Raw genomic sequence first — 23,835 nt, forward strand, 5'->3', positions numbered from 1 at the left:
TCCAGGGCCAGGAATGGCAGCAGCCAGGACCCCAGGATGAGGGCAGTGCCCAAGGAAAGGGGAGCAGAAGGCGTTCAGGGAGGGAGAAAGAAATGAGGCTGGGACAGTGGTTAAGGGCCAGGTGAAGGGGAGATGGGCGGCTTCTGAAGGCTTTGGGGAGGGAGAGTGGCTGGGGGAAGCCTAGTAATGCAACCTGTCCAGCGGCGGCTTCGAAAAAAACCCGGGGCTGGGTCAGGATGGGAAAGGCAGCGAACTGAACCGTCTTGAGCCCCAAGTTCGGGTCCGAATGTCTTCCCTGTGCGCAGAAGCAAGGGCAGGGGCGTGCCATCCTCGCCCGGAGCGCCGGCCCAGCCTCCCGCCTCCCAACGCCTGGCCAGGGCCCCGTCTCGCCCTCTGCACATGGATCCACTGACCCGGCAACTGCAAGTCTGGGGCTCTGTGACCTGGGGGCAGGAACAGAGCCTTGCAGGCGGCGGCGCGTCACAAAGGGAGCCGGAGCTTGGCATTTAGCCTGGGCCAGAGCAAGGCGCAGACCCCGGGGGCCCATGGAGTTGGCGTCCGAGCAGCAGCTGCGCGGGCGGAGCAGGCAGGCGCGCTCCAGTCCCTGCGGCCCGAACTGGGCGCAGCCCGAGCGGGGTTCAGCGAACGGGTAACGGGCGAACGCAGGCGGGAGCAGGCTGGGGTGGCGGTGGGATGCCCCGAGGCCCCCGGGGGGGAGGCGGGCTGCTCTCATCACCCCCTCTGGGAAGCATCTTTGGCTGCAGAAGTTGCCAGGCCAACTCCCCTCCCGCGGTGGGTAGGAGACATCTTTAGATTTCCCTCCCTGGTTGGCAGCTGTGTGATATGGTGGACCAACCCTGGGTTCGAATCCCATCTCCCCACTTACTGCACGTTCTCCCTGGGAAACTTTATTCACCTTCCAACACCTCCGTTTCCGTATTTGTGAAATGGGTGTGTTTGTATTCCTATCTTCCTTGACGGGACGTTGCAGAAGTACCTCGGCACCAACTTTCTTATTAATGGCAGCCAGCTCTTGTATAGCGTTTACTATGTGGCAGGCACTGTTCCCGGTGCTTTCCAGGTATCAGCTCACTTAATCCTCCCAACGCTAGGAGAAAGGCACTATTATTACCCCATTTACGGATGTGAGGACTGAGACACAAAGAAATTGACTTGCCTAAGGTCATCTGACTGTAATGGGCATAGCTAGGATCCAGCCCACCAAGCTACACTGCCTCTGATGGGGTCTGGCGGGGTAAGGGGAGGCTGCCAGTCATTAAATAGAATTTGGAGTCTCCGTGCAGCAACTCTTCCAGACACACCTATTCTTCCAACCCCACCCTTACATCACCAGTGTCTGATGACTTTTCCTGACCTACAACCTTGCTAGGCCAAAAGGTTTCATGGAGCTTTTACTTATTTATTTATTTATTTTATTATACTTTCCGTTCTGGGATACATGTGCAGAACGTGCAGGTTTGTTACATAGGTATACATGTGCCATGGTGGTTTGCTGCACCCATCAACCCGTCATCTAGGTTTTAAGCCCCGCATGCATTAGGTATTTGTCCTAATGCTCTCCCTCCCCTTGTCCCCCAACCCCTGACAGGCCCCAGTGTGTGATGTTCCCCTCCCTGTGTCCATGTGTTCTCACTGTTCAATTCCCACTTATGAGTGAGAACATGCGGTATTTGATTTTCTGTTCCTGCGTTAGTTTGCTGAGAATGATGGTTTCCAGCTGCATCCATGTCCCTGCAAAGGACGTGAACTCATTCTTCTTTATGGCTGCATAGTATTTCGTGGTGTATATGTGCCAAATTTTCTAATCCTGTCGATCATTGATGGGCATTTGGGTTGATTCCAAGTCTTTGCTTGGTGGAGCTTTTAAATTGGTTTATTCTTCTGCAGCACCTTTTAGGAGCTTTGCTTGGTGGTGAGTGCTGTGGAGGGCCCTAGCCTTGGGCAGTTTACAAGTGATTGAAGAGACCTATTTCTTCATTTGTTAAATGTTTAAGTACCTTCTCAAAAGCAGAAGGAGGATGTCAAGGGGTGTGTGGGTCTCTTGGGAGAGAAAGGCAAGGACACAGATTATACAAAGAGGGGCACTGGCAAGAGGTAGCAGAAGGAGGCAGATTAAATATGGACACAGCCATGCTGGCAACCACTGGGGCGCCATGTCATGGGTGGGGCAAGCTGCTGCTAAATCCTTTATGGAAGTCTGTTCGGATGTGCAGGTGGGAATGCCAGCTGGAGACAGGGGCCAAATCAGTGAGTGGGTGGTGAGAGAAAGTGATGGGGTAGTGAGGAGAAAGCCTGAAGAAGGTCCCTAGGGAGGCCCACACCTGTGCTTACTTGAGGATGCTCACTGCCACTGTGGTGTTGGTGGGAGCTGGAGGAGACTTGGGGTCCATCAAAGGAGAGAGGAAGGGAGACAGGCAAGACACCTGCCATGGGTTCTATTCAGCTGCTAGACGCAATGGGTGAAATGTACACAGAGCCACAGGAATCAGTCCTACAAACAGTAAGTACACATTTGGCAGGCACACATACGACAAAAAGACACACATCAAACACACTTGAACGGTTGCCTATGGTGGGGCCAATGGAATGGGACAGAGGGTTAAAATGGAACACGTGAATAAATAAAACCAGAGAGGGGTCTTGCACAGACAAATAATGTCAGTCCTGAATTGAGAAATGTGATTCACTTGCCCCTACACCCTTGAGGCCCAAGAGGTGAGGACAGGAAAAAAAAAAAAAGTACAGAAGAAAGAGTCAAAAAGCCCAAGTTCCAATCTGGGGCCTGATACTAACTTGCCGTGAGACTATAGGTGAGTCCCTTCACCTCTCTGGCCTTCAGTGTTCATCTGAAAAGAAATCAATTCTCAGGTCTCTTTCCAGCATCACAATTTTATGAACCATGATCAATAATCTTGGGTCTACCTGGTAAAGTAGTCAGTGAGAGCTTTAAGGAGTGGTAGGGCTTGAGCTTTGAACAATGGGGGTTTGGGAGGGGCAAACAACATGAGGAGAGTTTTTAGGCAAATGAAACTTTGAAAGCAAAAAAGAGTAAAAAGTTCAGCAGATGGCTATAAAATATCTATGGATGAAGCAGGCCTTCGCTCAGCTCTCTGCTGGGACTCTCTAGTTGGGTCAGACACTTTCCAGCCTTCACTACCTCTTCCTTCAACAGTTACCAAATCGTGTCTTCTAAAGAACTTGCAAACACATCCCCATTCCCACCACAATGCCTGGACTCTGCTCTTGACTGTCCTTCCTCTATCCCCCAGAGTGTCCTTTCCACACCTCAAAACTCACCACATGGCTTCCAGACATTTGACCCATCAACCTTCACGGCTCTCCGTGACCTCAGCTTGGGGTTTTCCACCCTGTTCTGCTGTTACAGCTCTCGAATGTAAACACAACTGTGAGCAATGTAGCTAGCTACAGGAAGGGGACGGGCCATGTCGGAATTCCAAAATCTTGGGGAAATGGGAAGTGGGACTCTCTGGCCTCTAGGACATAATCTTTATCACATCATGCAGGTCTCCTTGATCCAGCACCTCCCACTGCTCCCACGTGATCCAGTTCCTCCATTTCCAGCCCACTTAACAAGTTAAGTGCCAGATGACCAAACCATTTTTAGTTCCCTGAATGGGAACACATCACATACATTCACAGTTCTGTGGCTTTGCACGTATCGTTCCCTCTGCCCAGAATGCATCAGTTCCTCCACCACTACCACTAGGCCCACCTGATCTGCCTTGCAGATCCTACTCACCCTTCAAAACCCAACTCAGACGTCACCTCCTCTGAGCAGCCCTCTCTAATCCCAAACACTGTATTTAGTCAAACAGAGTAAGTCACCCTCCATGTGTGCTATCCCACACTATGAGTCCGCCTGAACCTTCCCACTCTCTCACAGGGTTATAATTGAGTACCAGTCTGTATCCCTGGATAGACTGTGAAATCCTTGCAGTTGTGGACTGTGTCATGAATGTATCATTGAACCACCCACACCTGGCACAGTGCCTGATGCACTTGGGACCACAGGGAAAGCTGGTTCATTTGAGTTTAATCTCTGTTTGACAGGTAATGGCTCTTCCTTTTTATTCCCCACAGAAAGGAAGTGATTGCTTTCCTTTCCTAGTCTTTGGAAGCCCTGCCTAACACACAGCTGCACTGTACATTCCAGTTCCTGGATGGACGAAGAAAGTGAACTGATCCAGCCCCAAGACCAGAGCTGCTGGGCCACTCTGCCCGATGTGTGTCTGTGCCGTGTTTTCTGGTGGCTAGGAGACAGGGACAGGTCCAGGGCTGCTCTTGTCTGCAGAAAGTGGAACCAGATGATGTATTCTGCTGACCTCTGGCGGTACAGGACCATCACCTTCAGCGGGAGACCTTCCAGGGTACACGCATCTGAAGTTGAGTCAGCTCTTTGGTACGTTAAGAAGTTTGGTCGTTATCTGGAGCGCCTGGAGGTCAAATTCCTGAATCCTTACAATGCTGTCTTGACCAAGAAGTTCCAGGTCACAATGCGGGGCCTCCTGTCTTGTCTGAGTAAGAGCAACAACCGTCTGAAATCTCTTTCCATCCAACACCTGGAGCTGGACCGCCTGGTGTGGAGGAACAGCATCAGGAGCTCATTCATCAGGAGCTTGAGCTTCTTCTTAAAGAAGATGGGCAAACGCCTGGATTATCTCAACCTAAAAGGGGCCAGGCTGACCGTGGAGCAAGGCTGCCAAATTCTCGACTCCCTCAGCTGCATGAGGAATGAGAATGTGATCTCAGAGCTCAACATCGAGGACTATTTCAGCCATCACCTTGCTGTCTACAGCAGCCCCCAGTTCAAAAAGACCATGTCCACATTCCACAATCTTGTGTCCCTGAACCTCAACTACAACTGTATCTCCGACGAGCTGCTTGAGAACTTGTGTGAGAACGCCAGCACCCTCCAGACCATCAACATCAAATGCCACATTCATGACCCCCACGGACAGGTCATCTGGGGTATGTCCTGGGCCAAGCTGGCCAGGCAGGCCACCAATCTGAAGGTGAACTTCTTCTTTGAACGGATCATGAAGTACGAACGCTTGGCCCGAATCCTCTTGCAGGAGATCCCGATCAGGAGCATCAGTCTGAGAAGCTGCTATTTCAGTGACCCAGACTGGTCAATGAGACCCACTCTGATAGATCTCCTGCCCAGCTTCCGGCACACTCTGCAGGTAGGTAGGACTTGTGGGGAGTGACCACACTCTGCAGGTAGGTAGGACTTGCGGGGAGTGACCACACTCTGCGGGTAGGTAGGACTTGCGGGGAGTGACCACACTCTGCGGGTAGGTAGGACTTGCGGGGAGTGACCACACTCTGCGGGTAGGTAGGACTTGCGGGGAGTGACCACACTCTGCGGGTAGGTAGGACTTGCGGGGAGTGACCACACTCTGCGGGTAGGTAGGACTTGCGGGGAGTGACCACACTCTGCGGGTAGGTAGGACTTGCGGGGAGTGACCACACTCTGCGGGTAGGTAGGACTTGCGGGGAGTGACCACACTCTGCGGGTAGGTAGGACTTGCGGGGAGTGACCACACTCTGCGGGTAGGTAGGACTTGCGGGGAGTGACCACACTCTGCGGGTAGGTAGGACTTGCGGGGAGTGACCACACTCTGCGGGTAGGTAGGACTTGCGGGGAGTGACCACACTCTGCGGGTAGGTAGGACTTGCGGGGAGTGACCACACTCTGCGGGTAGGTAGGACTTGCGGGGAGTGACCACACTCTGCGGGTAGGTAGGACTTGCGGGGAGTGACCACACTCTGCGGGTAGGTAGGACTTGTGGGGAGTGACTGCTGTTCAGCTCACTGGCTTCCCCAGAAGAAAGCCCACTGCTGCCTGCTCTTGGCTGGGCTCCCAAATGTTCACTCAATCTCAAATTGAAGTTCTAGGAAATATCACCAACTAAGCCTCCTGCCCTCCTCCCAAGACCACAGTAGGCAACAAAGCTGCTACTCACTTCCTACATGTGGTACAGACACAAGGAGTTATCTGGTTAGCTGTCAGCCAGGGAAAGCTCCTAGGTTCCCACTCAGAGCTACGAAGCCTGAGCCAGGAGGTGCCTTGCAGGTGAATAGCGGCTGGGCTGCCTCTTCCTACCTTTCTACCAGGCCACAGCAGCATACAAGAGACCCTGTGGCTCCTATGGTCAGATCTCAGTGGGGGATCTGTCTGGTTATAGCAGTGCCAGTGCCTGGTAATTGGGGAGATAGAATGGGGAGGACCAGGCCAGACAAAAAGTCACATTTGATTTACACAACCGAAGAGCTCAGAGTTTCTGGGCTGTTCCCTAATCTGGTAGCTTTCTCACCTGTAAGATCAGGATCATTTTGTCTTTCCAAGGACCTCACAGTGGTTGTGACAATTGATATTAACAGGTTTATGTATCTCTACAAACATGGATGCACTCCAAGGTGCTAATACCTCATTAGGTACCCACATAAACCAAAGGTGGGGTAGGGCAGACATCATCATGATCCTTGTGTGCTGCAGAAGAACTGGAGGTTCAGTGACCAGCCCACTGTCACCCAGCCAGTCCACTGCAGGGCTGGGACGAGCACCTTGTGTACTCCAAGTACACTGCCTCCAAATTCTAAGTTTTGCAACCTTGGATGAGATCACCATCATTCTCAAATCTCTTCCTCTAAGAACTACATGTCCAATGTCCCTTATCTAAAAAGTCCCCAAATTCCATTAACACCAGACCTGTCCTACAAGAAATGCTAAAGGGAGTTCTTCAATCTGAAAGAAAAGGGCATTAATGAGCAATAAGAAATCATCTGAAGGTACAAGATGTATACTTACTATTACTTACTGGTAACAGTAAGTACACAGAAAAACACAGAATATTGTAACACTGGAATTGTGGTGAGTAAACTACTCATATCTTACGTAGAAAGACAAACATATAAGCCGATCAAAAAAATAACAACAACAACTTTTCAAGACATAGACAGTACAGTAAGATACAAATAGAAATAACAAAAAGTTAAACAGTAGGGAGAAAAATCTAAAGTAAAAAGTTTTTATTAATTTTAGTTTTGCTTGTTTATTAGTTTGTTTATGCAATCAGTGTTAAGTTGTCATCAGTTTAAAATAATGAGTTACAAGATATTGTTTGCAAGCCTCATGGTAACCTCAAATCTAAAAACATACAACAGATAAAATAAAAAGCAAGACATTAAACATAGCTCCAGAGAAATCACCTTCCCTAAAAGGAACACAGGAAGGAAGAAAGAAGGAAGAGAAGACCACAAAAAACCAGAAAACAAATAACAAAATGGCCAGAGTAAGTCCCTACTTAGTAATAACATTGAATACAAATGGACTAAACCCTCCAATCAAAAGACATAGGTGGCTGAACAGATTAAAAAGAAAGACTCAATTATCTGCTGCCTACAAGTAACATATTTCACCTATAAAGACACACATAGACTGAAAATAAAGAGATAGGAAATGATATTTAATGCTGATGGAAACCAAAAAAGAGCAGGAGTAGCTATACTTATATCAGACAAAATAGATTTCAAGACAAAATCTATAAAAAGAGACAGAGTCATTATATAATGATAAAAGCGTCAATTCAGCAAGAGGATATAACAATTGTAAGTATATATGCAGTCAACACCAGAGCACCCAGACATATAAAGCAAATATTATTAGAGCTAAAGAGAGAGATAGACCCCGATATAATAACAGCTAGAGACTTCAACACCCCTCTTTCTGTATTGGGTAGATCTTCAAGACAGAAAATCAACAAAGAAACAGCAGACTTAATCTGCATGATAGACTAAAAGGGTCTAAAGGATATTTACAGAAAATTTCATCCAATGGCTGAAGAATACACACTCTTCTCTCTAGCACATGGATCATTCACAAGGATAGGCCATATGTTAGGTCACAAAAAAGTCTTAAAACATTCAAAAAATTGAAATTATAGCAAGCATCTTCTCTGACCACAACAGAATAAAACTAGAAATTAATAACGAGAAACTTTGGAAATTATATGAACACATGGAAATTAAACAATATGCTCCTGAATGACCAATGGGTCATGAAGACATCAAGAAGGAAACTGAAATATTTTTGAAACAAACAATATGGAGACACAGCTACCAAAACCTGTGGGATACAGTGAGCAATACTAAGAGGGAAGTTCATAGCTGTAAGCGCCTACATCAAAAAAGAAGAAAAACTTCAAATAAACATTCTAATGATACACTTTAAAGGATTAAAAAAACCAAGAGCAAACCAATCCCATAATTGGTAGAAGTGAAGAAATAACAAAGATTGGAGCAGAAATGAGTGAAAGTGAAACAAATAATGCAAAAGATCAATGAAATAAAAGTTTTTTGAAAAATAAACAAAATTAACAAACCATTAGCAAAAATAAGAAAAAATGAGAGAAGACCCAAATAAATAAAATCAGAGATGAAAAAGGAGACATTACAACCAATACCAGAGAAATCCAAAGGATAATTACAGCCTATAACGAGCAACTATATGCCAATAAATTGGAAAACCCAGGAGACATGGATAAATTCCTAGACACGTACAACCTACCAAGATTGAACCATGAAGAAATCCAGAACCTGAACAGACCATTGACAAGTAACAAGATAGAAGCTGTAATAAAAAGTCCCCAAGCAAAGAAAAGCCCTTGACCTGATGGCTGTACTGCTGAATTTTATCAATTTTATCAAACATTTAAAGAAGAACTAATACCAATCCAACTCAAACTATTCCAGAAAAATAGAAGCAGAGGGAATACTTCTAAACTCATTCTACAAGGCAGGTATTACCCTGATACCAAAGCCAGATAAAGACACATCAAAAACAAGAAAACTATAGCGAATATTCCTAATGAACATTGATGGAAAATTCCTCAACAAATTACCAGCAAAGCAAATTCGACAACACGTTACAAAGATCATTCATCCTGACCAAGTGGGATTTATCCCAGGGATGCAAGAATGGTTCAAAATATGCAAATAAATCAATGTGATACCTCATAACAACAGAATGAAGAACAAAACACGTGTGATTATTTTAATTGATGCTGTAAAAGCATTTGATAAAATTCAACATTCCTTCATGATTAAAACTCTCAAAAAACTGGGTATAGAAGGAGCATACCTCAGTACAATAAAAGCCATATATGACAGGCCCACAGCTAGTATCATACTGAATGGGGAAAAACTGAAAGCCTTTTCTTTAAGATCCAGAACAAAGCAAGGATGCCACTGTTACCACTGCCATTCAACATAGTACTGGAAGTCCTAGCTAGAGCAATCAGATGAGAGAAATAAAGGGCATCCAAATAGAAAATGAAGTCAAATAATTCTTGTTTGAAGATGATATGATCTTATATTTGGAAAAACCTAAAGACTCCACCAAAAACAAAAACAAAAACAAAAACAAACTATCAGCTGAAGAAATTCAGTAAAGTTGCAGGATACAAAATCAACTACAAAAATCAGTAGCATTTGTATATGCCAACAGGGAACAATCTGAAAAAGAAATCAAGAAAGTAATCCTGTTTTCAATAGCTACAAATAAAATTAAATACCTAGGAATTAACCAAAGGAAAGAAAGATCTGTACAATGAAAACTATAAAATATTGATGCAAGAAATTGAAAAGGACACAAAAAATGGAAAGATATTCTATGTTCACGAGTTGGAAGAATCAATGTTGTCAAAATGTTTATACTATCGAAAGCCATCTTCAGATTCAGTGCAATCCTATCAAAATACCCATGACATTCTTCACAGAAATAGAACAAAGAATCTTAAATTTATATATATATACACAGATATGGAACCACAAAAGATGCAGAATAGCCAAAGCTGTCCTGACCAAAAAGAACAAAACTGTAGAAACCACATTACCTGACTTCAAATTCTATTACAGAGCTATAGTCACTAAAACAGCATGAGACTGACATAAAAACAGATTTTAAGCCCCTTATATATTCTGGTTATTTATTAATCCCATAAAGACCAACGGAACAGAATAGAGAACCCAGAAACAAATTCATTCATCTGTAGTGCACTCATGTTTGACAAAGGTGCCAAAAACATACATTGGGAAAAGGACGATCTCCTCTTCAGTAAATGGTGCTAGGAAAACTGGATAGCCATATGCAGAAGAATGAAACTAGACCGCTATCTCTTGCCATATATGAAAATCAAATCAAAATGGACTAAAGACTTCAGTCTAAGACCTCAAACTATGAAACTGCTACAAGAAAACATTGGGGAAACTCTCCAGGGCATTGAACTGGGCAAAGATTTCTTGAGCAATACCCTACAAGCACAGGCAATCTGAGCAAACATAGACAAATGGGATCACATCAAGTTAAAAAGTTTCTGCACAATGAAGGAAACAATCAACAAAGTGAAGAGACAACCCACAGGAAGAATGGGAGAAAATATCTGCCCATATCACAGGGGATTAATAAATAAACAGAATATATAGAGCTCAAACAACTCTATAGGAAAAAAAATAGTAATCCAATTAAAAAATAGGCAAAAGACCTGAACAGATATTTCTCAAAAGAAGACATATAAATGGCAAAATAGGTATATTAAAAGGTGCTCAACATCACTGATCATCAGAGAAATGTAAATCAAAACCACAATGAGATATTATCTCATCCCAGTTAAAGACGGTTTTTATTCAAAAGACAGGCAATAGCAAATGCTGGAAAGGATGTAGAGAAAGGAAATTCTCATACACAGTTGATGGGAATTTAAAGTAGTACAGCCACTGTAGAGAACAGTTTGGAGGTTCCTCAAAAAACTAAAACTAGAGCTTACATATGATCCAGCAATCCCACTGCTAGGTGTATACTCCAAAGAAAGAAAGTCAATATATCAAAGAGATGACTGCACTCTCATGTTTATTGCAGCACTGTTCACAATAGCCAATATTTGGAAGCAACCTAAGTGTCCATCAATGGATAAAGAAAATGTGGTATATGTGCACAATGGAGTACTATTCAGTCATAAAAAAGAATGAGATTCTGTTGTTTGCAATAACATAGATGCAACTGAGGTTGTTATGTTAAGTGAAATATGCTAGGCACCGAAGGACAAACTTTGCATGTTCTCACTTATTTGTGGGAGCTAAAAATTAAAACAATTTAACTCATGGAGACAGAGAGTAGAAGGATGGTTACCAGAGGCTGGGAAGGGTAGTAGGGGGTGCAGAGGGAAGTGGGTATGGTTAATGGGTACAAAAAAGGTTAGAAAGAATGAACAAGATCTAGTATTTGATAGCACGACAGGGTGTCTATAGTTAATCATCATTTAATTGTACATTTTTAAAAAACTAAAAGAGTATAATTGGATTGTTTGTAACACAAAGGATAAATGCTTGAAGTCATGGATGCTCTATTTACCCCATTGTGATTATTACACATTGTATGCCTACATCAAAATATCCCATATACCCCATAAATATATATACCTATGTACCACAAAAATTAAAAATTAAAATTAAAAGCCCTCAAACCATCATGGCTATCAGGCCCAGAGCCAGGTCGTGGAAATGTTACAGAACAACTCAGCCAGTCTCAGCATCTCTGCCCACACACATCTTCCCTTTTGGTGCTCTTCCAGAAATTAACTTGTGAATTCAACAACAACCATGAGTCACTCGACGAGGAGCTGCACCTCCTCATCATATCCTGCAGGAAGCTGTTTTACTTCAAAATCTGGGCTTTCCTTGATGTTAGTTTTGTGGAGCGGATCCTGAAGAGTCAGAAAGAACGGCAGTGTGCCCTGCGTATATTCAAGGTAAGAGGCCCCCAGGCTGGTTCCACAGGGTAGAGTGGGGGCATCCAGGAATGGTGCTTCTGCTCTGGAACGAAGGGCAGAATAAGGCAGTGGGGGACAATCATCTGTTCATTGAAAATCAGCAGTTTCACAGAAGGGAATCTGGAGCTCTCTTTTCTAGTAGTTGGGTTTGGTCTTTTTCTGATTCTGCCAACATATTTTTCTAATTCAACAATTTATGTGTACATCATTTAAGTTGTTGTCAAGCCCTGAAAAGTGTAGTCACCGTGTGTGTGTGTGTGTGTGTGTGTGCGCGCGCACTCATATGTGGATGTATTTCTCTGTTGGCACAGGTGAGAATTTATACAAACAGATATGAGACGAATGAAGAGGAAAACACCCTGCGGGAAATTTACAGGAAGTACAGAAAGCTGATCCAATCAGAGCTTAACTATTTTGTCATGGCTTACTCTAAAATGTAATGAGTGCTCTACAGATGAAGAAAGCTAGAAGCACTTTGAACTTGAAAATCATTTCTCTTAGAACTACACTTGGGCACTGCCAGCCCTTTTGCTCCTCTCTCTCCCCCTTTTTTTTGTCAGCTCCACGACAACATGAGCAGCCCAGCAAAGGCTGAGACTGCCGATGACCTGAATGCTCCAGGTGGCTTTAAAGCGCTGTGTTTACCAACTATCCAGGTGTCATTTCTCTTTTTGTCAGTTTTGCTTTTTGACACCCTCACTCATCCACAGAGCTAAAAACCCAAAGCCACTCAGAGTAGCTTCCTTTTTTTTTTTTTTTTTTTGAGAGGTGTGGACGAAAAGAGTCTAACTCTGTAAAATATTTTTAGAGATTTATTCTGAGCCAAATATGAGTGACCATGGCCTGTGATACAGCCCTCAGGAGGTCCTGAGAACATGTGCCCAAGGTGATCGGGGTACAACTTGCTTTTATATATTTTAGGAGGCAGGAGACATCAATCAAATAGATTTAAGAAATATATTGGTTTGATTCAGAAAGGCGGGGCAACAAAGCAGGGGCTTCCAGGCTATAGGTAAATTTAAACATATTCTGGTTGACAATTGGTTGAGTTTATCTGAAGGCCTGGGATCAACAGAAAGAAAATGTTTGGGTTAAGATAAAGGATTGTGGAGACCAAGTTTTACTGCGCAAAGGAAGCTCTCAGATAGCAGACTTCAGAGAGGGCAGGTTGTAAAATGTTTCTTATTGGAATTAGAACGATCCCTGGCTCTTAGTTGATTATCTCCTGGAACTGGAAAGGAAGGAAGGAAAACAAAGGAGAAAGGAGATTCTCTATAGAATATGGATTTTTCCCTCAAGAGACTTTGCAGGGCAATTTCAAGGTATGGCAAGAAAATATATTTTGGGATAAAACATTTTGATTTTCTTCCTTGTTACGCCAGAGTCAGATTGGAAAGTCACCATATACAGGGTTAACTAAAACCCATCTGATTAGAATTTATGGCTTGTAGGGCACGATTCCTCAGACCCCTTAGATAGGAATTTGGGCCAGATTTAAAAAAAAAAAAATCAAAGCTTAGTCCTCAGACAGAGTCTCGTTCTGTTCCCCAGGCTAGAGTGCAGTGGTGCGATCTCGGCTCACTGCAACTTCTGCCTCTCAGGTTCAAGCAATTCTCCTGCCTCAGCCTCCAAGTAGCTGGGATTACAGGCATGCACCACCATGCCCAGATAATTTTCATATTTTTTGTAGAGATGAGGTTTCACCACGTTGGCCAGGCTGGTCTCCAACTCCTGGCCTCAAATGATCCACCTGCCTTAGCCTCCCAAAGTGCTGGGATTACAGGCGTGAGCCACCGCACCCAGCCCCAGAATAGACTCTTACTAGAGGACCCTGACTCTTGCTAACCTGTGCACCTGAAAGGGTGTGTGTAACCATTGAGCAAATAGAATCACGTTTTCTACTGACCGACATTATCAGTTTAGAAATCCTTTGTATCCGCTGACTTTCATGTGGGAGCCTCCTGACATTGACATTGTCTGGGCCCAATCTCAGATGCATAGAAATCTCCAGCCTGCCCTTGGATGAAGCAGGAAAAGCCCGCTTTTAGGAGGAGTCTGCTCAGAGCTGGAACTCCCTCCCACAGAAGGAACTCAGCCCCTGACTTAATGGCATCGTGGACTCAAATCTCCTGCCTCTGTTTTTCCTGTGTCTCCTTTATTTTTCCACAAATATGCTGAGACCGGGTCTGTGATGTTGAACATAGATGTGAATGGCCAAGTTTGATGGCCCCAAACCTGGCTTTTGGAGCCAGGTGTCCGGGTGAGTACTGGCCTGCCATGAACTTGTCTTGTGCCTTGGGGCAAGAATTTAACCTCCCTGAGTTTCAGCTTCTTTGTGTGTAAATGAAGAAAAAAATTAATTACGTGCATTGCAACACACACACCTGGCCCGTGTTGGCTTTTTTCTTGTTTGATATATGAAGGAACAGGCTCTAACGAAGTTAACTTACCCCGAGTCATACAGCTAGTTTGTGGCAGAACTAATACCAAAGTCTCCAGATTTAGAACCCAAGACTCTTTCTTCCACCCAAACAACAAAATGAGAAGAACCCATTCCCTCTCCCTTCCTCCACCCAGCTTGTCTTGACAGATATTAAAGTGATCACTGGTTGAGTGTTTATATGCTAGACATAAATTCACCTAGTTTCATTTAATCCTCACACAGCTCTAGAAAGCAGAGACTACTGTTATCCCTCTTTTACAGGGATCCTGAAGGATTGGCAAGTCTAACCTGCCCCGGTCACACATTTAGGAAGTTCTGGAAGGGAGTGTCAAACCCAATCTAATTCCAGAGCTCTGCTCTTAATTCCTACCTATTATCCCCACAGCAAGAGGATTTGGGGTCTGTTGTACCGTAATTCTATTAAGTGAAGAGCATGGTTGGAAGAGAGGATCGATGATAATAATAAATTCCTGAGCCCATGCCATAGACGTTGTATTACTTCTGGTCCTTTGAGGGTTTTGTGCATGCAGTGGCATAGAGTTCTGTTTTTCAATAGATATAAATTAATAAAATCTCAGAACACTTTTAACAAGTGACATTTCAGATTTTGTTTGTCTTGCCTCTTGTGTGCTGTGCCCATATTTTTGCTTAGCTGAGGTTTTCAGAAGTGAGAAGTGTTGGTGACATTGTCAGACAAAGGATTTGCAACTATTATAGACTCACCATCCACCACATAGCACTCACAGGTGGCATTTATTCACAAACAGACCTCAAGGACTCCAAAATACTGAGGATTTCCCATGGTATCCAGAGATGATGAGGGAACGAGGGTCTGTACCAGCTTGAGCAACAGGCACCCGTCAATATGGCTTGTTACTGACATGTTAATCTCCATGGCAACAGAAAGCTATCCTTTCCTTAATTTTAACCATCCCAACAAATTCGAGAAATGCTAACTCCCTCCAATAAAGAGTTTGTGAAACTAATTGAGATTGTCCTTTTAAATGCCATTTATGATATATGGCAGGCAATGGGAAGTATTTTTTTTTATTATTATACTTTAAGTTTTAGGGTACATGTGCACAACCTGCAGGTTTGTTACATATGTATACATGCGCCATGTTGGTGTGCTGCACCCATTAACTCGTCATTTAGGATGGATTAAAGACTTAAATGTTAGACCTAAAACCATAAAAACCATAGAAGAAAACCTAGGCAATACCATCCAGGACATAGGCATGGACAAGGACTTCATGTCTAAAACACCAAAAGCAATGGCAACAAAAGCCAAAATTGACAAATGAGATCTAATTAAACTAAAGAGCTTCTGCACAGCAAAAGAAACTACCATCAGAGTGAACAGACAACCTACAGAACGGGAGAAAATTTTTGCAGCCTACTCATCTGACAAAAGACTAATATGCAGAATCTACAAAGAACTCCAACAAATTTACAAGAAAAAAACAAACAACCCCATCAAAAAGTGGGTGAAGTATATGAAAAGATAAGCATCTTTAAGCCTCTGTCACACCACTGCACTCCAGCCTGAGCAACAGAGCGAGACCCCATGTCTAATACAAATAAACAATAGGTAAAACAAAAATAAGCCTCTACATTTCTTGACTTCTTCCTCCAATACTCTTTTGGAATTGCTTTTGGCAAAGTGTCATTGGTGGCTGCCTAATTGCCAAATCTAGAGGATGCTTTTCCTTTCTTAGCTGACTCTCTGGAGCCTTCGACCTGCTGACCCAGTGCCTCAAAAAGTGGCACCCATGACAGCCATGCTGTCCTGGCTTCCTCCAGCCCCTGGGATGTCTCGCTCAACCTGAGAGTGTTGGTGCTTCTCAGGGGTCAGCCCCTACACAGCTTCTACCACCACCTGTCTGCAGATGTCTTCCAGCCCTCTTGCTACAGCCAGACCTCTCTCCTCCCACAGGCTCCTCATACTTAGTGAGAGAGCTTGCCTCCTTTGCTCTCCCAACCTCACCCTTATTTTATTTTATTATTATTTTTTAAGACAAGAGTCTTGCTCTATTGCCCAGGTTGGAGTGCAGTGGCACTATCTCAGCTCACTGCAACCTCTACCTCCCAGCTTCAAGCGATTCTCTTGCCTCAGCCTCCTGAGTAGCTGAGATCATAGGCACCCGCCACCACGTCTGGCTAATTTTTGTATTTTTAGTAGAGATGGGGTTTCACCATGTTGGCCAGGCTGGTCTCGAACTCCTGATCTCAGGTGATCCATCCACTTCAGCCTCCCAAAGTGCTAGGATTACAGGCATGAGCCACCGTGCCCGGCCTTCACCCTCATTTTAGAAGCCCTCCTTCTCCTACATTCCCTCTCAGCATTCCACTCGCCCTGCTACTCAAGCCAGAAACCTGGGAGCCACCCTAGATCCCTCCCTGTCCCTCGCCCTGTATGACAAATCAGTCTCCAAGCCACTTAGCCCCTAGACATTTCTGGACTCTGTCCCTTCTTCACTATTTCTATATTCATGTCTTAATTCAGTCTCTCTTATGTCTACCTGGATTGCGGGGCCTCCTACATTGCCTTCAGGCCTCCAGGTCCAATCTCTGCCCAGCCTCCAGCCCTCAGCCCCATCTACACTTGCCTAAAAGCACCCTGCTCTTTCAAGCATCGGTTTCTTCCTTCCCATCTTCCTGGAATGTCCTTCCTACCTTTTTCCTCGGCTACCGAATTTCTGTTCATGTTCCATAACAGGTGCTCGCCAATTGGTAATGGCTGTTTCAGACAGGCTCATCGTCATCCTTCCTGTCTCAGTTTAGGCGGCTCCTCTTCCAGGAAGTTGTTCCTGATCCCCAAGGCTGTTCTCACAGCTATCATGGTTATTGTCGCTTCATCTCCCTCCCCACTACGCACTACGCCTGCTACATGATAGGTGCTCAATAAATGTGGGATATATTATTTTGAAATTTGTACTTTTCTGTGGTCCCAGCTACTCATGAGGCTGTGAGCCCTGATCACACTTCTGAACTCCAGATTGGGTGACAGAGCAAGATTCTGTCAAAAGAGAAAGAAAGAAAGAAAGAAAGAAAGAAAGAAAGAAAGAAAGAAAGGAAGGAAGGAAGGAAGGAAGGAAGGAAGGAAGGAAGGAAGGAAGGAAGGAAGGAAGGAAGGAGAGAGAGAGAGAGAGAGAGAGAAAGAAAGAAGGGAAGGAAGGGAGGAAGGGAGGGAGGGAGGGAAAGAAAGAAAGGAAGAAAGAAAGAAACAAGAAAGGAAGGAAGGAAGGAAGAGAAGGGGAGAAAGAAAGGTAATTTGTACTTTTTATTTTTTTCTTTTTTTGAGACGGAGTTTCACTCTGTCACCCAGGCTAGAGTGCAGTGGCGTGATCTCAGCTCACTGCAACCTCTGTCTCCTGGGTTCAAGCAATTCTCTTGCTTCAGCCTAGCGAGCAGCTGGGATTACAGGAGCCGCCACCATGCCTGGCTAATTTTTGTAATTTTAGCAGAAACGGGGTTTTACCATGTTGTCCAGGCTGGTCTCAAACTCCTGACACCAGGTGATCCACCCACCTCGGCCTCCCAAAGTGCTGGGATTGCAGGCATGAGCCACCGTGCCTGAACTAATTTGTACTTTTTAAAGCCCTGGTACTACTTTTCAATATTTATTCTTAGTTCACAGATGCTTTTTCTCAAAATATTGGAAACTAACTCATTTAAGACGAAACTGGGTACCATTTAATGGGAACCCACTACATCAGGCACTATACATACCATAACTCATTTTATCTTCACAACATCCTGGCAAGAAGAATGTTCTTCATCTGATTGACAGACCAAGAAAATGAAGATCAGAGAAGTTAAGTAACTTCCCTGAAGCCTCACAGCCACTTTGTGCAGAGCAGGAATTCGAATCTCACCCTCTCCTTTCACAGCCCCCCACTCTGTGCTGTTGCAGAGGCGGTATCCTGGCAAGACGCTGACTCAGGCTTTCTAGGAAACGGTGATTTGGAACTTGACAATGATCTTTCAAAAACTTCAGTCTTAAATTAGGCAGTTACCTGCTGATCTGATACGTAGAAACCCCTGCCTAGAGAGGCGCCCTTGGGATGGATCTACACTTGCTAAGAGGAAGAAATTTCCCTGACATGCCTTGGTCAATTGGAAAGCCCAAGAATCTCACTAGCCTCCTCTATCCCAGAGCCTGGGATGGCAAAGTGCTACAGCAGAAAAGGGCTATGTGGATCACAGTGTAGGCCTCATGACTCTGAGATAACAGAACAGAGACACAGAGAGGCTAAGCAACTTACCCTAGGTCACACAGTAAGAGGAAGAGTGAGCCAGGATTTGAACCCTCATGTATCTGACATAAAGGCCAGCATCCCATCTATAAAATGGAGCTAGTAATCATACCAGCCTCTTCAGGTTTTTGTAAAGATTTGATGAGAAAATATACAAGAAGTCACTTTATGAACTGTGGATCACAGCTGAGTGTGACAGGTCATCACTATTGTTGTCCATCAGTCAATTATCTGGGATGGCCTGAGGTTGTGTCATACCTACATAAGCCACAGAAAAATTGACTCATGAAGGAATCAGGGCTGGGCACGAATGAATGAGAAACTACATTTAGCTGGAGCCCAGACTGCAAGGGAATCAAAGTTGGGTTCTAATACCATCGGGTTGATTACCTATGGCAGAAACAACCCAAGCAAATATGTGACCAAATGCTAACATCACACCTAAATGGCTAAGCTGTTCTGTAATTTTGAACATTAATCTGTTTTCAGGGGATGATCCAGGGAAAAGAATAAATCAAGCCATTACTGTGGCATTTGGACCAGTGGCCACATGCCATTGACTTGGTGAGAACAAGGATGCAGATTTCCTTTTCATGCTCTTAGGAATATAAGTCTAGGATCTGGGTCCACTCTGAGGAATCTTTCCTCTCCACTCCCACTGGCTATTAGGAATCTTAGGAGCCAATAAGCTAGGAACTTGACTGTTTATACTTTCCTCTTATTTCTTTCAATGGATTAAGGTACCTAATTGTTCTATAACACCCTATGGTTTCTAACTGGCTTTCATTTAACATCGACACCATTAATGCCACCATGCAAGAATAAACTGTTTACTTGCCTGAGAAATTGCATGTGGGATTTAAAACTTTTTCTAATATTCATTTTTTCAACTGATGATCTCTCAGGAGTGTTTTCTGGTGGTGTTTGAGACAGTGACTGATGTTGGCATTTTCCCAGGATGTGGAAGCCCCCAAGTTTAAAGCCCAGCTGACTCTGTGTGCCGGATCTTCACACAAGAAGGACCAGTGATATAAGGGGTTCTTCAATTATAAAATTAACAACTGGGAGGGATAAAAAATCACACCACTAACTTTGGAGAATTAGCTGAGAAAAATTTTATGTAGAGAAAAAAAGTCTTGGAAAATTGTCTTCTGAATTAAACATATTAGTCTTCAGGTAGCGGCAGATAGAACAATTGATTGTGACCAAGTGCCTTTCTTTATTTTATTTTATTTATTTATTTTTTTTTGAGACGGAGTTTTGCTCTTTGTTGCCCAGGCTGGAGTGCAGTGGTATGATCTCGGCTCACTACAACCTCTGCCCCCTGGGTTCAAGCAATTCTCCTGTCTCAGCCTCCCGAGTAGCTGGGATTACAGGCACCCACCACGACACCCGGATAATTTTTGTATTTTTTTTTTTTTTTTTTTAGTAGAGACGGTGTTTCACCATGTTGGCCAGGCTGGTCTCGAACTCCTGACCTCAGGTGATCCGCCCACCGTGGTCTCCCAAGGTGCTGGGATTACAGGCGTGAGCCACCACACCAGGCCTCCAAGTACCTTTCTTATGGACCAGGTTCATTCTCAATATTTTAGCAGTGGCGTTAGATAGACTGTATATGATGATTCTCCTAAATATGGTTATTCTCTTTCTGTTAAATATGGTTTTCATTGATTTATGGATGGATCTGGAACTATTATTTTGGCAGGTTTTACAAGGCCTCAGAATCAGTTTGGATGCAGCAACTGTATTTGACGTTTATGTCGAAGTTCTCATCAAAGCCTAGAAAATGTGGAGCCTCTTTTGCAAGCATGGAAATTGTTGCCTTTAAGCCAGATCTTAAACACTGTTAGCTCATTGTGAAAAACACAAGTGCCAGTGATTAACAAAGAATGTTTACCTAATTTATTTCAGATCTGGTCTCAGTTAAAGGTTAGCTCATCCTTATCAGGTGGCCACAGAAACTAGATCCCTGTAGCAGAGTGACCTTTGGAAGCTAGAATTCTAGTCAATGGACTTAAAGTGAGATCGTGGGAGCCAGTTCGTCACTTCATTAAGCAGAGTTGAAAGACTTTTTTCTTTCCAGCTCCCTATTTTCCTTCCTTGGGCTATTTTCTGTAAGTCAGACTTGGTTTGCCTCAATACTACATATGCCCTGTAAAAATAAATTAACTACACGAGACTGTTGACTGTATGGCCACCAGCCCTGCCCTGGTGTGTTTCCTTTTGCAACACTAGTATCTGAGGTGGAGCCCTCCATTCCTCGTGTTTTTCATCCACTCCCCCTTTCCTTCCTCTCCCCCAAGCAGAGGACTCTGTGCAAGAGACCAATGGGTTAGCCAGCAGGTCTAAGCAGCTGCGAGGATAGGTCTCTCTTTTGCCCGGAGGGAGGGAGATACCAGCTTGACTTGTGATCAGGTACTTTATTCCTTGTGACAGGGAGCTTAGAATCCAGCATCAGTGTTCCTATTAATTTCTTGTTAGTTTTGTAGCTTTGGGTATCTGCACTTGTCAACAGTAGGCTGTAAGAATATTTATGGGAAACCACAAGAATCTCACTAGCCTCCTCTATCCCAGAGCCTGGGATGGCAAAGTGCTACACCAGAAAAGGGCTATGTGGATCACAAGGACAGTGTAGGCCTCATGACTCCAAGATAACAGAACAGAGGCACAGAGAGGCTAAGCAACTTACCCTAGGTCACACAGTAAGAGGAAGAGTGAGCCAGGATTTGAACCCTCATGTATCTGACATAAAGGCCAGCATCCCATCTATAAAATGGAGCTAGTAATCATACCAGCCTCTTCAGGTTTTTGTAAAGATTTGGTGAGAAAATATACGAGAAGTCACTTTATGAACTGTGGATCACAGATGAGTGTGACAGGTCATCACTATTGTTGTCCACCAGTCAACTATCTGGGATGGCCTGAGGTTGTGTCATACCTACATAAGCCACAGAAAAATTGACTCATGAAAGAATCAGGGCTGGGCATGAATGAATGAGAAACTACATTTAAATGGAGCCCACACTGCATGGGAAACAAAGGTGGGTTCTAATGCCGTTACTCATTACTGTTACCCAAATATGATCCTGCTCCCCTGGGAGGGTGGTTCTGACCTTGTCACTCCCAACCCTGGCACCCCCCAGAGCATGCTAGAGTGGTGGTGGAAGGCAAAGATGACAAGACATGGACTCTCTGGGTTACAGTGAGTGGCAGACAACAGAATCCACAGAACAGAGAAGTACCTAGATTGGGTACTCTGGGAGAAAAACAACCTTCCGGAGATTTTCCCAGCGTGCCAAATCCTGTGCTACCCGGGAGAATTTCTACTCATCACTGCCAAATGAACCACGAAACAGACAGAAACTTTGCTCCTGTGTTTCTTTTAATTATGTGGATTATAGACACGTTCAACTTTTGTTCTATGTTAAGAAAATTCAAGTTTAAATGACTCCCAATTTAAGTGACGGTATTTAAAAATAAATTTTGTACTATCTAAGAAGAAAGTTGTATTTTATTTTGAAAAGATATCTGGTTTGGATGGGTCAGAGGGGTATGGAACAGGGTGGCCTTCATCTGTAGCTACAAAGGCTAATTGCAAATGTCCTTCATGAAACACAGGCTAAGACCAGATTTCATTTGTGAAACACGTTGATACCCAATAAGACCTAGGAATTGCATGAGCAAGTTTACTAACAAAACATTGCTTTCTTGAAATCTTAGATGTTTCCGCATTTTGTGTCTACATGTTGAGAAATGGCCTCAACCATAATCAAAATCACATTTCCCTTAAAAGCAGCGTGTTCCAGACACTGTGTTGAGAGTCTTCCACACGTTATCTCGCCGATCTAGGCTTTATTAGTCTTATTTACAGATTAGGCAACTGAAGCTCGGGGCAGTTAAGTAACTTGGCGGGGATCACACCACAGGGTAGACCGTGGAACTGATCCACCAGCTGATCTGAATCACATCTCCCTGCAGAGCCTGAGATCTGAATCCACCACTGAGGCTGGCTGCCTCTGAGAGCTGTATTCACAAGGAAGGATTTTGCGCAATGTCTTCACACCCTGCTGGCCACATCCTCTGGGACAGACCTCATAACCCTGCTAAGTTAGCAGAAACTCTGAGATCTGCCCAGTGAGCTGGGAAGGCCTATTTGGACTCTTCCGAGCCAGAGCAGAAGAGCACACAGAGGCTTCCCAGTGAGCAGAGAGGGGCCTCCCTCCTTGATTGGGGCATGGGAAGGGCTGTGTATTTGCTGAGCACTCTGAGAGGATACATTCAGCACTGGGGTAGCATAAATCAGAATTAACAGAATTAAGCCAGTGCTTTTGGCCTCAAAGGGGGTTTCTCCATCCCAGATTGGGAACATCCCTTTCTGATGGCAAAGAGTCTCTGGACCAAGGAGCACCTAGATTGCAAAGCTCCCAGGAATTAGGCCCACACTCTGCATTATCTTTGTGCCCTATGACACCATATGTGCAGCTAGACAGCCAGATTCAGGGAACAGCAAGGATAGGAAGAGTTCCGGATGATATAGTCCATTCCTTACTTTACAGGTGGCCCTAAGGAAGGAGAGAAACTTTCCTGGCAGTGTTGGAACTAGAAGCTAGGTCTCCTGAGCCCCACACCATCAGGTGCCCATAAGCATCAGGGAACCAAATGTTAGCAGAGTGTAGCAGCAGCTTCACACATGGGAGGGTGCTGAGATGGTAAGACTCGTCCTTGGAAAGTGTTCCTTCAATGTTAGCGGAATAAGGAACGAATGAGCAGTTTCCCACAGCAAAAGTCTTCCTTTGACAGTCACCCACATAGATCTCTGACCTGCTGCAGCTCAGCGGAAGGCAGCCTCCCACAAGTAGAACTCTTTTTGGAAAAGAAACAGTAAGTATATAAAACAGTCTTGCTGAAAACTTGTAAAGAGGTACGTAACCATTAAAATAATTATAAAGACAATTTAGCAACATGAACAAAGGCTTGCAATAATTAGCAGTGAAGGAAAAAAATAATCCTGAAATTGAGTTTATGCCATGAGTACAATTGTGCAGAAATTATGTTGGTATAGGGTGGGACTGCTCACAGTGGCTCACATTCATTAAACACTCACTGCCCCATGATACAGGCTCAGTATGAAGCCCTTTACAGAGGTGATCTCATTCAACGCCCCCATAGCCCTGTGAGTAGAGACTATTGGAGGTCCTGTACTCAGATGGCAGACTCCAGAACCTACAGTCTTAACCATTGACTTGAACCCATGGCATGAATG

General features: G+C 44.2%; 2 protein-coding genes across 2 annotated transcripts in view; one reads left to right on the top strand and one right to left on the bottom strand.

The window, feature by feature from the left end:
- The first annotated feature begins 510 nt into the window (after positions 1-510).
- Positions 511-12,521, top strand: FBXO39 (F-box protein 39). Its single transcript, XM_054536085.2, has 4 exons — positions 511-649; positions 4,196-5,225; positions 11,673-11,849; positions 12,182-12,521. The coding sequence occupies exons 1-4, from the start codon at positions 546-548 to the stop codon at positions 12,308-12,310; spliced, it is 1,440 nt and encodes a 479-aa protein (XP_054392060.1). The 5' UTR covers positions 511-545; the 3' UTR covers positions 12,311-12,521.
- Positions 11,829-23,835, bottom strand: part of TEKT1 (tektin 1) — a 44,351-nt gene continuing 32,344 nt past the window's right edge. The window contains exon 9 of the mRNA XM_054536086.2: positions 11,829-11,913. The gene's annotated coding sequence lies outside the window, so the exon portion shown is untranslated. The remainder of the gene's footprint in view (positions 11,914-23,835) is intronic.

The sequence above is a fragment of the Pongo abelii genome, chromosome 19 (genome assembly GCF_028885655.2).
Source record: "Pongo abelii isolate AG06213 chromosome 19, NHGRI_mPonAbe1-v2.0_pri, whole genome shotgun sequence".
NCBI classification, from domain to species: domain Eukaryota; kingdom Metazoa; phylum Chordata; class Mammalia; order Primates; family Hominidae; genus Pongo; species Pongo abelii.